The 16,441-nt window shown below is 47.3% G+C and overlaps 1 protein-coding gene across 1 annotated transcript in view; it reads right to left on the bottom strand.

Moving 5' to 3' along the window:
• The window catches only part of LMF1 (lipase maturation factor 1), a gene marked incomplete at its 5' end in the record, with an annotated part of 179,673 nt that overhangs the window by 40,035 nt on the left and 123,197 nt on the right, over positions 1-16,441 (bottom strand). The window contains one exon of the mRNA XM_082064404.1: positions 15,446-15,613. Within this exon, the coding sequence (XP_081920530.1) occupies positions 15,446-15,613 (168 nt within the window). The remainder of the gene's footprint in view (positions 1-15,445; positions 15,614-16,441) is intronic.

The raw sequence follows: 16,441 nt of genomic DNA, 5'->3' as shown, positions 1-16,441 counted from the left end.
CAAGCAGCCTCATCTAGCAAAGGGGAATAATGAGCTTTCCTGAGACAGGTGACAGCCAGCATGACATTAAATCAGAAGAGGGAGAACAAGGCACAGAGCAGAAGAGCCCAGAACTTGCCTGGCACTGGCCAGTGCTGCTGCGGCAGCATCTGAAACAGCAGCGACTAGAAAGAGCTGGGATATGAACATTCCCAGGCTCCTGCATGCCAGCACAGAGCTGGGAAAAGATACAGGGAGCTTGGAAAAGGTGCAGAGAACTGGGAAAAGATGCAGAGAGCTGGGATAAGATGCAGAGAGTTGTGAAAAGATGCAGAGAGCTGGGATAAGATGGAGAGAGTTGGGAAAAGATGTAGAGGGTTGGGATAAGATGCAGAGGGCTTTGCTGGTCCAGTTTTTCTGCACCGCCAACATCGTGATGAGCATTTTGGCACTGGGGCTGCGTGCGAACGGCTGGTGCCAGGTTGGAGCAGCATGGGACTGTGAACAGGAGGAACTGTGCTTTGTGAACTCATGTGTGCTGGAGGGGTCCAGCAAGGAGAGTCTGGTCCACAGCCCTGGGGGGTCCTGGCTTGGGTGGGCATGGACATCCCAGACCTCCATGCTATGGACTTCAGTCCGACATTGTTACGGGTAGTTTTAGTATGGCTTTGTAGTTTAATTTCTTCTGACAGTGAGAAGGAACCCTTAAGGTTTCTGTAAACCAAACTGTTTACAAGCGAGTGCCAAACCGAGAGCCGGGTCCAATGTGGCCAGCGAGCAGCCAGCCCCACCGCTGCAAAATTACACGATGGAGCACAGGACGTGCCACAAGGCATTAATCTCTCAACGCACAATTTTAGCCTTGAAATCTCTGCGTGACAGATACGTGAGCAGCTCAGACACGACTGATGGAAGTTTAACGAAGCAGCAAATTACAGCTCTGCCCAGGATTTTCCACCCGAGACACCACATAGGTATTTCCCAGTACTCATGCATTGGCAATTGTGGTCAGAGCAGCTCCTTGCTGGCGTCTTGTGGTGGCACCATTGCTGTCATGGTGTTGGTAGTCATGGGTCCCTGGGCCACATTAGGGGACTGTCACCAGAAAACAGATGAATGGTGCCGGCCCAACACCACAAAGGGTATTTGCATGGACACAGCGAGCTCCAAAGGAGCCCTTTGTTACCTGCTTGGAGGCATCTGGTGGGTAAACCCTCAGGGTTCCCTGTTTTGACCTTGCCCTGGACAAGGAATGGTCTTTAGTCAGTGAGCTCATGAATGTACATGACCAAATCATGAACATCTAGGACTTATCTCATGCTTTCCTTTCAGGATCTCCATGGGCTTTCCAAACTCAAGAGGGGACAGATGGCAAGAAGAGCAGCCGTGTGACACAGCACCTATGGAGACCAGAGCAGAGCCACCGGACACACCTCAGCCACCGCTCTGCAGCAACCTCAGCTTTGGAAGACAATTAAGCTGCAGCTTAAGGAACACCAGATCCATTCCTGACCTGATCCACTCACAAATCCCTCTGCATCCGCAAAGACAGTTGCTTTCTCCAAGTTACTCTATTTTAAATAAAAGTTCAGATTATTCTGGCTGTTGTGGACAGCATGGAGGTTTGTGCCAGTACTGCAAGGGAGGAAAATCACCATGGGGAGAGAAGCAGCGGGACCACCACGTACGTCCCTGAGGCCTCCTCTGACCAGAGCATCTCCACCAAGAGCACCGACGGCCCAGCAGCCGAGGAAAACCACGACAAGGACTCTTATCACAGCGCTGGATGTGCGGAGTATTTCATTTGGCGCTCTTGGGAGTTCTCATAATCTCTTCCTTTATGATTAATATTAAACAAGTCATATTCCTCATGGAATTTCCTAACTCTGTCTGTTTATATTTTTCTCTACATCATAGTTAATATTTTAAGATCGCCTCTCTCTTTTTTCTCTTTTATTTCACATTCATATGTTTTTCCTCATTTTATAAATTAGGTTTCTTGTTTAGTAGTCATGACAACATCTGACTTTGGTGGTTACACCACAGCCTGGGGCTTTCTTTTTCTTTTTCTTTTCTCCCCCCAAGCTGGCTTAGAAAAAATATCCTTTAAATAAATAGAAGGATAAAATGAAAGGGGCAAGTTCGGTACTGACTCCTCCTACTTTCCCTCCAATGACCCACTTCAACAAGACTTCCCAGCATGGTGGGTGAGGACTCATTTGGCTTTAATCCTGCAAAGTCTTATCCACTTAGTTAACTTCAGTGGGAATACTCGGAGCACATAAGTGAAGCACATATGTAAGTCTTTAAAACCTTGAGGCCTACGCCTGAAAGGCAGAAAGCAAAAAGCTGGAGTTGCATTTTCCTTCTGAGTGTCAATCTTTGCACAACAGGGTTGGGGTGCTGTGAGGATGGGGTGACATCCATGAGATGCTGTAGTTCAACATTACCTTCTGACCAGGGACCACATGGACCACCATCCACAGCTCTTGCACAGCCACCTGGTGGCTTTGGCATCTCTTTCTTCCTCTGGACTCTCAACATTACATTTGTGTCTTTTAGGATGCTGGTAACCAGTAGCTTAGAGAGAATTCAAGCTTATGAAAAAATAGGAGTGTATTTTATTTTAGACTTCTCCCATGAGCACAGTAAATGGCAATGGGTTACGGATCTGTGTTTACCCATGGCAAGAGACAACTGAAATTCCACGGTGTGTTTTATATACTGAACGTAAAATACCAATTACATAGATGGCCAGCCACACTGAAAGTAATGCTGAAGCGAGAGGAGGCAACAAGGAAGGGAAAAGCTGGAATTTAACAAAGGCAGATGAACCTTTAATACGGCAGAACCTCTGGGAGCCCTGAGACACTGAGTCCAGATGTTCAGAGGTCACTGTAACCTGACTCCAAGAAGGAAGAGGATGTATTTCTTAAAATTCCCTGTTGTGCTTTAATTTACTGCAGTCTTGCAGAGGACGCATGTGGTGATCGCAGGTGGAGTTTCAGATTGACCATAAACATGAAGTTGGGGGCAAAAGACTTGAGCCGTTTCAGGTTTGGCTGCCAAGACGGTTGAGGTACAGATTTCCATGAAAACATCTCCCTCGCCTTCGCCTGCGCTCCAGCAATGGGGACCAGAGCAAAAACCTCCAGCAGAGACACTGAAGCACCAACAGCCCCTTTCACTGATGGCAACCCGGGCAGAGGCTGGATGGAGGTTGTCCAGCTGATGGCCCCTTCTTTGCTGGGTGGAGAAGGGGAAGGAGGAAGCAAAACAGAATGGACAGCAACATTCTGAAGCCCCATTTCTTATCTGTGGCCACATTTCTTCTAACTAGGCCCAGGAAAATGATCTCTGTAGTTCTTCAGGACCCCACTGTCTGCCCCTGAACACTTTGTGGGGAGGAAAGTAAATACTGGCCCCATAGTGTCTCTGGCACCATCCCATCTGCTCACTGAATCACAGGGATGGGGCTGATTTGGATGGGTTTCGGAATGCCCCCCTCCCAACCCTGACCCTTTTCCCTTGGCTTTGTGCCCTCTGAGGTTTCTGGACCACAGTAACGATCAGTGTTTGATTAGGAGAACTGGCAGATTTGCCACTGTTGCTACAGAGGGATTTGTGTGGGGATTAGAACTGATTTTCAAGGGTTGGCTATGGAATAAACGACATTATTGATGCAATAAAAGCAATCCCTGTCTCTTTCCCATTTCCACTCCCGCCATTCCCAAGCCCGATCCAAACAAACGATGCAGCGTGATTTGTTTTTTCCAGAGGAAATTCTTAAATCTATATTGGCCATGTCCTGATTTTTCTACTGCCCTTGTGCTTCTGCATTTCTCCACAGCACCTCAGCAGGTGCTCTCAAGTAGGCCATGATGTAGATGAGAAATGATTGCCCTTCCTTCTCTCCCAACCTGTTCCATGCTATAGAAAAGCAGAGTTCAGTAAATCCCTCCCTCCTGAACCTCCTACTTTGCTCTGGAAGAAGGGACCTGAGCTTTCATAATTCAACCTCTTCCAAAATCCACCATCTCCTCAAGGAAGGAGGATGCAGCTGAAGGAGACACACAGGAAAACTCTCACGTTGAATGTAACCAGCCTCAGGGATGCTGGTGCAGGGCAGCGCAGAGCCAAGCATCCAGGCAAATATTAGCAAAAGACATTGGAAAATGGTTAAAAATGGTTCCTGCAGAGGAACTGGTTAAGGTAAGGATGAAAATAAATCCATCAGTCTCTTGTTACCAGAAAAAGATGAGTCCTACATAGAAACAACCAGTGATCTGTGCCTGCCAGGGACCACCCGACACTTCAGGCTCTGGAAAACCAGGTGGATAAGAACTGCTGTGCATTCCAGGGGGTGCTGAGGAGAACACCTGAGGATATGGGTGAGGGATCAACTCAATTCCTGTGGCTCACACCCAAAATGGGAGCAGACGAATGGAAAACGCATCGCTGTGAAACATTTGCATGCTGCAGAGACCATTTGGTGCGGGAGGGTTTGGTTCCTCATTTCATCTGCTCATTTTCATGGCTTCACTGGTTCCAAAGGCCCCACCAACCCCGACTGCCGTGCTACACAAGCTGTAACCTGGCACCAGTCACTCCTATGCTGCTCTAAGGATTTACCACTTATTCTGTGAGCATTTCTGTTCAACTTTCTCCACGCCCCCACAGCATCACCTTACAAACAGGATTTGTGCAACTCAGAGACCCGTGGAAGTTTCCTCTAACACCAGCATGTGTTCAGTAAGGATGTGTTTCAGACAGGGGAACCAGCTTTTCAAGCTTTTTGAAGGTTCAGAGCCTTGGAGCTTTATTAGCTGAATGAATCAGCTGCATGGCTACCAGAAAGCCTCTGGGGTTTTCTCTTTCATCTCTTCTCTCATCAGCGTAAGTCATGAGAAGTGCCAATGCGATGAGTAGCGAACGTTGTTTTAGGCCACTTGCTTTCTCAGCCTTTGCAAAACTGGCACTGATCTAGGGTTTCTCTCTGCCTGCAAGTTTTTCTAATTAAAGTCGGGTGTAAATTTAAAGTGCCATATCTCTTCCTGAATAGCTCCACATGTGGACACCAAGCCCAGACCAACCCTGTGTTGTGCCTCTTTAGCTTAACCCATCTTCAAAGTGGGTTGCGTATGTGTGAAATGAGCAGTTAATCGAGAACACCTCCCGCGGACAGACAAACTGCCAGGATGCTCCTGGGAGAGATGCAGCTAAAACGCTTGGAGGGAAGTAAAAGAAGTGAGACCTCGTGCTACAAACACTGACCTGGAACAAGGTATATTGGGGCTTGATGCTCAGCTAAGCTCAGCCACCGACCCAGCTTCTATCAGCAAGCAAGAGCCATTACCCTCTACAAGATGCAACATTACCCCAGGGAAAGGAAAGGTGAGATGTGGGGTTTGCAAACCATTCTCCAGGTGAGGATAATCACGGACCATCATGCAGCATCTCCATCCCACGTGTGGGTGGACACGCACCCCGGGAAGAGCCGGGTACCGCTGCCTGTGTCCAAGTGCAACATCCCGGCCAGCGCCGCAAACAAACCACAGCTGCTCCAAGAGTCCCTCGCGCTAATCGGCAAGTTCTCTGAGTCACCAGCTCCAAAAACCCCCCCCGTTATTATAGGAAGATGAAAGTAATGAGTGACACAGGTTTCCTGTGATTTCTAGCTGTTGCATCACCGAAGAGATAATGTCCTTGGCGGTGCCTGGGGAATCTGATGATACAGCTGTGTAAACTGCGTGTGGGCTAAAGTATCTGAGGGCTGCATCCTCATCCCAACACTTCCAAAGCCAAATAAAATCTCTCTGGAGGCAGCATCATTACAAAGAAACATTAAACCCAGCAACTCGGCTCAGAACTAGAAAACGAGTTATTTTCATCAAAGCGGGAAGCTACAAAATCCATCTTCACCTCTTAGCACTAAGCAGCCCGGACACCAAATTCCACAGCTTTGTGTCTGCCCTGCAATTACATGGGATTTATTAGAGTGGCTTTTATTATTCAACCTTTGTGCAAGGGATAGTGGTAAAACACCTCTGATCTGTAGGTAAGTTTTATGAATGTACACACAAGATGTGGTTAAATCCAACTATCCACATGCATAAAAGATGCACTAATTTAACTTGGCAGCAAATCACTTACTGAAATACGCAAATTAATTAAAAAACCTGAGCTGATCACCTGGGAGGACAGCAGGTACCAGCTGGGCACACAGGTACCTCTCAATTAACTTGGAGTCATGTTGATGGCACCAAATGAAGGTCTGGCCCATCAGCTGGTATCGCAGCCATTAACTGCAGCAAAATCATCCCTCGCCCCAAGAACATCGCACCAAAGGCCACATCTCAGTCCCAGCCCCTTCCACTCCTCAAACGGGCACGTTCTGTCTTCACATACCTATATCTGACACCACTAAATGATTCTCTTCATAATACATGTATTATAAACTCCCTTTTAAAAAAACCTCATACTCTGCCATCTGTTTCCAGTTAGGCTGTTCTGATTCCTTCTTTCTTTTTTTTTTTTTTTTTGAAATTGAATATAAAACGTTACTTAAAGGTCCCAAAATCTAGGTGGTGGCGGGAGAGAAACCAAAATCCAAATAGCAACACCACCATCACCCTGCCTATAAGCCAAGACTTGGTGAGCGCCAAGGGCTGGGAAGATGCGATGTGCCCAGTTCAGATCAGGAACAAGGTACAGAAAACATTAAACTTGGAAGAACTTTACCATCATTTCAAGCCATTCCACTGAAAAAGGATAAATCTGCAGCTTCAGTGGACATTTGACACGTATTTGCAGGCGAGTCCTTTGGCTTGGGCGACGTTAACAGATCATAATGGTTTTAGATCGCTTTGGTAGCTACACCTAAACGTAAATAAATAATCATCACTGGAAAGATGGTAACAGCACATGTTCAGGATCATGTCATTGGCTTCAGTAACATCTCCAGTTTATAGCTGGTCTGGCTCTTATCAGACAAAATGTTTTATATCTCCACTTATACATACATGCAATCACATGTGCAACACATACTTTATCTCCCATCCTCGCCTGGACCCAAACGCTGCAGCGCAGCACCGAGCGCATCACATCTGGAGAGCGCAGATGTTCTGAAGCTCTCGCAGCCCTGCCAACTCATATCGTTTCACTGACAACATCGTCAGAATAGATTTTTCTCTTTGAGCCCAAGCACCTGGGAACTCTGCTAGAGCACTGCAGACACAAAGGTTCTGGATTGCAGAGAAATGTTTAAAATCAAACGCAAAATTAAAACAGGGGAAGAAAAAAAAATAATAATAATAAAAAAATCCTGCCCCAGAGCCGAGGAGCCTGAACTCTCCACAACGTGTTCCCTTGGCAAGGGAAGGACCACATGTGGTGGATCTCAGCCATGTCATTTAATACGGTTCTGGAAGGTGTTTGCGCGGTGTGGAGAGCGGTGTGAAGCCTACGCCGAGCGGCACAGAAAACGAGACCTGAGAGCACCCTGGAAGGCTGTAACATGGAAGAAACACCATGGGCAGCCAGAATTGGTCACATTTTCATTACACTTAGAGCAAATCTTCCAATTTGGGGATCTAACTTGTGATCTTTGAACGTCAGTGCTTAGCAATACACCCAAAGACACAAGGCCAACAGAGCCAACCTGGTCCTTGGGTCTCCCTGGCTTGGCCATGGCAGTTACTGTGACATGGAGACAACACCAACCGTGGCCATCCTGACACACGTGGCACCTTCCAGCACGAACCTGACACTCGGTTGGAGCTCCCCGCTCTGGCCCAGCTCCCTCCGCTCCTGCCACCGTCTCCGTTTGCCATCTGAGCAAACCCACGCTGCTTGGAAGCCAACCTGGAATGGCCAAAGTCCTCCTGGCCCCAAAACCAAGAGCCCCAAGTCAACAGTGAAAATTAATACGGACCTTCCTGCCATGTTTTCACAGCCACGGCAGCGCTCTGCATCCTGGGGGCCTCCCGTGCAAATCTTGGGTGTAAAATCTCGCTCTCAGGTTTAACAGGCAAAACCGCTATTGGTAGCAAAGGTGAGATGACACATCCCCAGCTGGGGACATCTCAACGAGGTGCCTGCAAGCCACCACTAAACCCAGCACATTTCAAGTCAGACAACCAAACGCAGAGGCACCAAAAATCAAAGTCTGACAGTGTCCCAAATAACCACATTTTCTTTTCAATTCTTTTAAAGAAAACAACAACCCGCAAAGCCAAGGCTGTGGGATCCCTCCAGAGCCTCTCGCGTGCCAGCAGGATGACTGATGGTAAATCACGGCAGCTCGGGGCTCGGCACAGGCTGCTGCCAGGCGGCTCCGCCTGCTGGAGTCACCCACGGTCCCCCTTCCAATTAATCAGGTTCCCATACTGATTAACAGCATGATTCATGTCTCTCGTTAGGCGCATTCTGTAACAAACAAGGCTGTATTTCAAGGCCGCTGGCTTAATGGTTAAAATAAATACCTTCCAAATTTCTATTTTCAAGTAGCTGAACCTTTTCCACCTTTACAACTAATTCAGACTTCCTTCAAATTATTTTTCTAAGTAATATAACAATTTGTTTTTCATTAGAGCTTGTCAAAGCCGGACTTCGGTTTATTTTGAGAGAAACCAGCACTCTCCAGAAACTGTTTAGTACAATTCGAATGACGCCCAAAGGGGTTATTGCAGCCACAATCAAAATAGAGTTTACAGCACTGGCTAGGGGTGACACTTTATTTAATGATTAAAAAAAAAGAGAGAGAGAAAAAAAAACCCAGCCCCCTGAATCAGAAGCTAATTAAATGCACTCCTATGGCTAACAGTAAGTGTTTCCAAGTCACTCCAACTACTGCAGAATGCAAGAACTTAACTTGTTGCTAACTAATACCAGACACCATTATACGAGCAGCGTTATTTACTGATTTGGGGTGGTATGTGCTGGTTTCTCGTGTCTGGCACAGCAGCCTCGCCTTGCAGCAGATACGATCGAGCGGGATGTGAAATCAAATATAGAGGCGATTAAACAGTTTGGGTTCTGCCTGCTTAAGTTGGATTTTGGGGGGAGTATCGCTCGGTATTTAATTTAAGGTGGCTTAAACGTAACAGTAGATCTACCCTGTAACTCTTTTGATTTCACATGCACCCAAGTCCAAAGCAGATTTTTAAACAATTCAGCTGCAAAACTATTTTCCACCGGACCATTCCTCCCCTAGCACCAAACTCATGTTCTGCTGTTCATTTTCCTGGGATGTTCTCTGTTTGTTATTTTTTTTTTTTCCCTAAACCACAACAAAATCAACAAAATTTGGACTTTTGTGAAGGCTGAATCTCCTCTTTGTTTTCGGGGGGGAAAGTCTGCCCGGCCCGAGCAGCGAACACCCACTCGCTCGCACCCTCCCGGGGATGCTGCTCGGGGGACCTCGGGCCCTGCATCCCACCCTATGGGGGTCCACAAGTGAAATCAGGGGCTGGCCTGGGATATCACCTGGAGGAATATTGTCTGCAGCCTCTTTTATGGCTTTAAGAGCAGTCGCTGTGTGGATCTTTATGGGAGAAGTGCAAACACACACCTGAATTTTCTGGCTGCTGCCTCCCAGCAGCCCCGGGGTGGCTCCTGTGGCAAATCGGTAGCGGATTTATTCTCATGTGCAACGTGTTCATAAGGTAACAACACTACTCTTCATCAATAAAGATAAAACAACTACTTGAGTAGTGCAAATGTCCTGTAGGTGCATAATTAAAGCAGAAATGAAGGGCTTGATTCCTCTGCCACAAGCCTGGGAGATGTGTAACCCTGATAATCCTCCCAGAGACACATCTGATTTACACCAGCGTTAAGAAAAAGAACAAAACCGAGCTCATATCTGACAAGTGAAAACAAACACTGGATTCAGACGCTTTCTGCAGGGAAGGGGGGAGCTGTTTAATTTTTGTTCCTTCTCGCTGGGCTGCTGCTGTGACCTCTGCTACCTCCTAAGTCAGCAACACAATATGTTGCAGCTGTGGCACTGCAGCAGCATGATTTAATTTGCGTGTGTGTGGCTGGAAGGGCAGCTCATCCCTCCAACGTCTCGCGGCATGGCAGGAGTGCTGGGAGCCGGGGGGAAAATCCCCCTTCTCCTCCCATGCACAGCTCTGGAGAGGAGATGGGAAAAGGACTGATGAGAGGAAAACGTCCATTTTCATCAACGTTTTTAGGAGGTTGGGGTTTGTCCAAGCCAAAGAAAAAAAAAGGCAGAAAATATGTATCGATGCAACAACTGTTTTCTGCTTAAAAAAAAGAAAAAAGAAGAGGAAACTGACTTTTCTGCCCACTGTCCCACGTGTTCCCAGCCCTTCAGCAGCTCAGAAAGCGGCTGTGTCCCCGTGCAGCTCCTTGGCCAGACCCCGGGAGCTCTCAGGAGCTTTTCTTTGTCAGCGCTGAGTCTGAGGGGGTTTTGGCTGCGGAGGTTTTATCTTTGCCTTCTGCAAGGCTGCAATTCAGCTTTGCTCTTGGCATTGTCATCCCTCCGCTTTATATACGGCTCCTGCTGAAAAACACGCCGGGACAGCCCGAGTTCATAGGCAAACCTCGTCGGGAGGAGGAACTGGCGATCCCAGGGCTTTGCCGCTCCGGCTCCTTCGGGGAACGTCTGTCCCGACGTGTGACGCTGGGGCTGAGCTCATCCCGGCACGGATGGATCCCCCGGCAGCTCCCGAGGCTGTGCAGAGGATGCTCCACGCAGCAGAATGTGCCAGGATTTTTCAGGGACCATGAAAAGGAGTCAGGATCCCCAAATTCATACAAATCCAAAGGGATTTGAAGGCCTAAAACTCTCCCCGCATCCTAAAATCCTCAAACCGTGCCTATATGACTATGGCCCAGAAGAGCGCAGTGGAAGCAAAAGATCAACCCTGCCATTTCAACAGAGCTAGCTTCATACTTTCCATTTACTATTCATTTATCTCTGGGTTTTACCTTTGTGATACTGAAGCTTCTTCCCAGCTGGCACAGCCAAAACCACCCCCGGGCTGTAAGAACCTTGAGCCCCCTCGCCTTGTCCCTAACCCAGTGCCACCCGCCAGCTTGGAGGGGCAAGGTGGCTTTTTCCTGGCTTTTTGGCTTTCCTCTCGCTTCCCCTCATCAATGCGCTTGCCAAGCAGTGTAATTTTACTGCCTGCCTCAAGGAGCCAAGAAACACGTTTGCTGGTGTAAGCTGTGTGTTAGACGTCGTGAAAAAACATGCAGCTTCAGGGTTTTAGGAGCCAGCGCCGGAGAGGAGCGAAAACACCCGCAGAGCAGCAGGGCCGTGGGTTTGCACCCTCTCCGGTTTCACTCACGGACGCTGGTCCTCGGCTCTTTGTGGCTATGGGTGGTTGAGAGATGGACCTACGGACACGTGAAGGTGACTGTGTGAGCACAGGGGTTGGAAGAGTCAACGCTGAGAGAGAGGATACGGTGCGATGCTCTCATGGGTGATGTGGTGGGAAGGGGAAAGGACTTGTCTTCCTCACGTAACACTTTCATCCTCCCTTCCCTTTAAAAGCACAAGCTCCTCAGGGCACGGGCAGGCTCTGGCTTGATGCTTCTACAAAACCATGAACAACAGGGTCCAGACCTCACCTGGGGTCTTCAAGACCCTCCAAGAATTCTCCTTCTACCTCCAGATACTAACAGCCACATTTTGGACTTTATTTCTCCTGAACTTTGGGCTGCTTCAGACCTACGTGTATATTTTTGAGGCTCAGACCCCAACACTACTAACAAATCAGCCAATCGGTACCATCAGACTCAAAATGAAAGAATAATTAATCAAAGTGCTTTGTGAATCACTGGCCACCATGACCATCTGCAGCCGGATTTCCATCCCGTTAAGCGAACATCACATTCAACAGCCACTATCAAGAGATGTTCAGTGAAAACTACCCCATCCTTAGGAATTAGAGAAGGTGCCCAAAACCCCAACCCCAGCACTGGAAATTTAAATGACGGGACACACATGTCCCCAGCACTTGGTGAACAAGTTCCTGCCTCTGCGCAGCAGCTATAAAATGCAGGAAGGACAACAATAAATGCTAGCAAAAAGCTTGGAATATTTAGCAAACTCTCAAAAACTCTGAGGTTCTATATGAACAAAGGGCAAACTCCACCTCAGGCTTATTTGGAGGTTTCTGTGGCTCAGACTGGCCGTTTCTCACCAGCCTGTTTTTACGGGGCAGGAGCTGAGTTACACGTCTCTCGTCCAGCTCCATTCCTGGCACAGACGCTTTGCAGCAGTGTTGCTCAGCACGTCAGCTCTGGCACCTGCTTACCATAAATCCCTAACGACGCTGAAAACTTAAACGTCCATTTAGTGCAATTTCTGGTTTAGATTTCGATTTATACATACTGTAAATGCTAGAATGTTGGTTTTGTGTTGTTTTTTTTTTTAAACGATGCTGTCTATTTACCTTGGAGATTCTCTGTAATTGGCTGGCGTTCTTCTAAGATTTCTTTCTAAATGCAAAAGGATGCTCTCGGCACAGTCTAAAGGGGAGGCTTTGCCACTGTCACCTGCTGACGCTTTCACGCTGGCTGAGATTTCCAAGCAGGTTCCCTTGCTGGGATGGGCCAATGCACAACTTGGGGTCTCAGGAGCCCAAGGGGTTTAAGTTCCACTAGACACCACAGAAAAAGAAGCCTCATGGAGTGATGTCAACCTGTGCAGACGGGAGTCTGAGAGTCTTTGCTTTTGGAACACGTGTGATGGCACAAACTGTTTAGTCCCGTTGAAGACCAACCTGCCTATTTGCTGTGAGAAATGCTCCTGAACCTGGGACAGGCAGCCTGGTGGGACCCTGTGCCACACCATGGGGACAGTCCCTGGTGCTGTCCCCATTGCACAGTCCGCCTGGGGGACACGCAGCTGACGGGGCCGGGCTAGAAAATCTTGGATGACATTTTCTCTCCACTCACCTTTGATCCTGGCAAACGTGCTCTGGGTGCTGCAATCGGATGGAGAGTCTCTCTGTGCGCAGATGTCCTGCAACAGCTACACCCACAGCTGTAAATCACAAAGCCCTCCCCAGTCTGGTGGTTGGCGACAATGAACGATGATTTTTCTAATGGGAACTGGCCAGCATTCAACCCACTCCTTGATTATTTTTTTTAAGCAAAGACTATTTATATCAAAAGACTTGCATTAAGTAAGACTCTCTGATTTATTCCAGATCAAAAAGCAGCCAAAGGGGGAGAATTCTGGAAACCTGAGCTGCGGGGCTCGTATCAGAGCCAGCAGACCCCAAATTGAGATCACAACAACATTAATGCACATGAAGCACCAAAACTGTGGGGTGTCCTGACTCCGCGTGCCCCCACTTTGGGTCTCATGAGGACACGGGTGGGTGGGTGAGCACGGGAAGGGGATGGGCCCTGCGCAGTGTGTGTTTCAGCCATCATCACCCAAATGTCCCATGGACAGGAATCCGGTGGAGGACAGACAGACATACATACATACATACATCCTCCCAGGCGCTCTCCGCTCCCCCGAGCTGCTCCTCTCTGACATTTCCAAACTCACTAAGCCTTTTTCCTTACAAATGTGAACTAGGCAAGAAGAGTAAGTTCACACTTGAATAAAAAAAAAACAACTTTTCTTTAAAACACAGTTTTTTTGGGCTCCTGACAAAGCAATATTCTCCAGGCCAGTTAGAATGTGGAAAAATACACTTACTCAACCTCGCCACCATGACTCCAATAACAATTATAAAATGTCCAATAAAACTTGCATGTAATGTCAATTCAAATCTTGAAAAGCAGAATTAAGTGGTATATCAACATTAAACTTTACTGCTTCCTTTGCAGAGCAGAAGTATTGTCAATAAAAGTCATTCTGAATGAAGAAAAGGGCAGTAAATATTAAATAAACAGGTTTTTGTTGAAATGCTATAAATGCACCAGAGCTGCATTTTACACTGGGACCCTGTTTTCCTTTGCAGACTCCCCTCATGATAGAAATCAGTCAGTAATTGCAAACTATCAATAAAGCACCAATTAAAGGGTGGTTAGATGCATGCGTTTACAATATGGCATTATGAGCCTTCGGTGTATGTAAGTTGGCTTTTTCAGATCCGTCTGAAGTTCCCCAGCACACAAATGGTCGCGCTGCTCGTTAGGGGCCCTGCCAGGAGCCGGAGGGCGCTGGAGCTGAGGGCTTGGGGCGCATCCCCCGTGTGCCCCGTCCCCGTCCCCAACCGCGACCATGGCAAGGACGGAGAAACCCAGAGCCGAGAAGGGGATGAGAGAGGAGCCTTTGGTCAGGCTTTCTGGTCATGGACACCTATTCTGGCAGAGATATGAAGACAAAGCATCACCACCTCAGTCCCTTACGCTATTGTTTTTCTGCCACGGCAGAAGCGAGCAGAGCACGACAGCTTTTGGCAGCTGGAATTTGGCAACGTGGTTTGTTTTCTCGTAAGCCACTCACCATCGTGTGATCTGCTCCTTTCTGACATTACTCACCTTAGAAAGAGCCATCACGGTCCCTACACTTCTTTACACGCAGAAGTATTTCTACTTGTGATTCCTGCTCACTAATCCGATCTCCAATCAACCAATCTCAACACCGCCTGCTTCTGCAACAAGCAGCCAACAGAGACGCAATGTTCTGCTTTGTCCATGAGACAAAAGAACACCTTCTTTTTAGGGTTGGGATGAATATGATCCTCCAAGTGACCCTGGAAACATGAGGTGCAATGCCCATCGCAACCACAGCTGGCACTGCATGAAGCAATGACCCTCTGGGTCAGAGCTCTGCTGTCCCTCCAGCTGCCCGAGATCCAGCCCAACAAAACCAAATCTGATGCCAAAAGATGTGCCGAGCGAGCAGAGGTCCAAGCTGTGTGTTTGGTGGTACCCAGGCACCATGGGATGCAGGAGAAGGAGCAGGCATCTCTGCGAGGGCACAGATCCCGTGGCTTCTATGTCAGCCCTTTCAAATCTGATCAGCATTTTTGTGGTTTACTGATGGAGTTCATAAGCTGTTCTCCAGTTTAATCATCAAACATATTTACAGGAAGCAGTAACAGCTCCCGAGGATGAATTTCATGATGCTGAAGCGACATTGAACAAATGGCACAGTCAGCAAGAGCTGAGAGCTGTGCTTCTGCGAGTCAGAGTCACTGGGGTTCAACGAGCTCCTTGAACCATCCCCAAGCAGAGATGAGAGAAATCAGATGCGGTCTAGGAAACTATATATGCAGGAGCTTCTGTCCTCTGACTTTTGCACAGATTTATTTATTTCATGTGCAAAAATAAAAAATCAACTGGAATGGAATGCCATTAATTTTTGAAGAAACTATTTTCACTATGAACCTCAGTCTGGTGGTTGTAAAAAAGAGCTTAAATGTTTTTGGAGATAAAGAACAGCCCTTGAACGTTAAATATAAGAAAAATCCCTTCAAAGGGTGAAAGATGTCTATAAAAATTAACTTCTGGAACATCTCACCTGGAAGAGGATCTGCAGGAGGCCGTGGACGATGCTCATCCGCCGTCCCAGGAGGAGGAAGAACGGCACCAGCAGCTCGATGAAGTGATTGACCAGGGTCTCGAACCGGTGGAACCACCACGGCGAGCGATGCATGAAGTAGGCGATGGGGTTGGGCACCGGCTGCGTCTGAAAGATGGAAGGAGAATCAGTCCCCTCCAAAGCTCATCATCGGGGGGAGCTACAGAGCTCTTGGCCTTTTTCCTTATGTCTTTCCCCGAGTTTGCTCGCAGGAGAACTGCCCTTTGCTGCTGGACACTCATTTCTTTCTAGTGCAAATTAATTCAGTTCTTTTCTGCAAACCCATGGAATCTTTAAACCAATACATCTTTTAAAAAAACAAGAGTTTTAATTTTCTCTTTTTTCCATCCTAACCAAACCACACTCAAATTAAACCCGCTATTATTTAATACTGAAATGTTACACATAGCTCGACACCAACGGCTGTTAAACCGCTCTGGACATCATCAGAGCAATGAAACAGATACAGAAACTGAGAAAGAGATTTTCTCAGGGTCACACGGTAGGTCACGCAGAGCCAGGAATGGAAACCAGATTTCAAAACTTAGGAGATATTCTTTCAAAATGTTTAAATTTGAAATAAACGTGGTGGTAGAGTCGCTTTCCAAAATCATAATTCGGGAGAGGAAAGTGTAATTCCTCTAAACATGCTATATTGGTTTAAGGTATTTACATACTGGCCTTGTGACAATATTATTCTTCTATCGGCCTGAAATTTTTTGACACTGGGAGATCTTCCATCCAGAACAGTACAGCTGCACATTTTACAAAGGAAACAAACCCAAATCCTGATACGTTAGTAACTGCCACCCTTAGAAATACTGCAATTTTAGCAAAAAGAAAGAAGTGAACAATTCATCTCAGCATATCTGACAAGCTCAAATCCAACAGAATTGTTTTAAAACTGCGACAAAAAAAAAAAAGAGATGAAGATGC

This window comes from Streptopelia decaocto (genome assembly GCF_964273445.1).
Source record: "Streptopelia decaocto genome assembly, chromosome: 13".
Classification (NCBI taxonomy): Eukaryota; Metazoa; Chordata; class Aves; order Columbiformes; family Columbidae; genus Streptopelia; species Streptopelia decaocto.
Note: the sequence above shows the minus strand (reverse complement) of the source record. Positions and strands in the feature narration are given on the sequence as shown.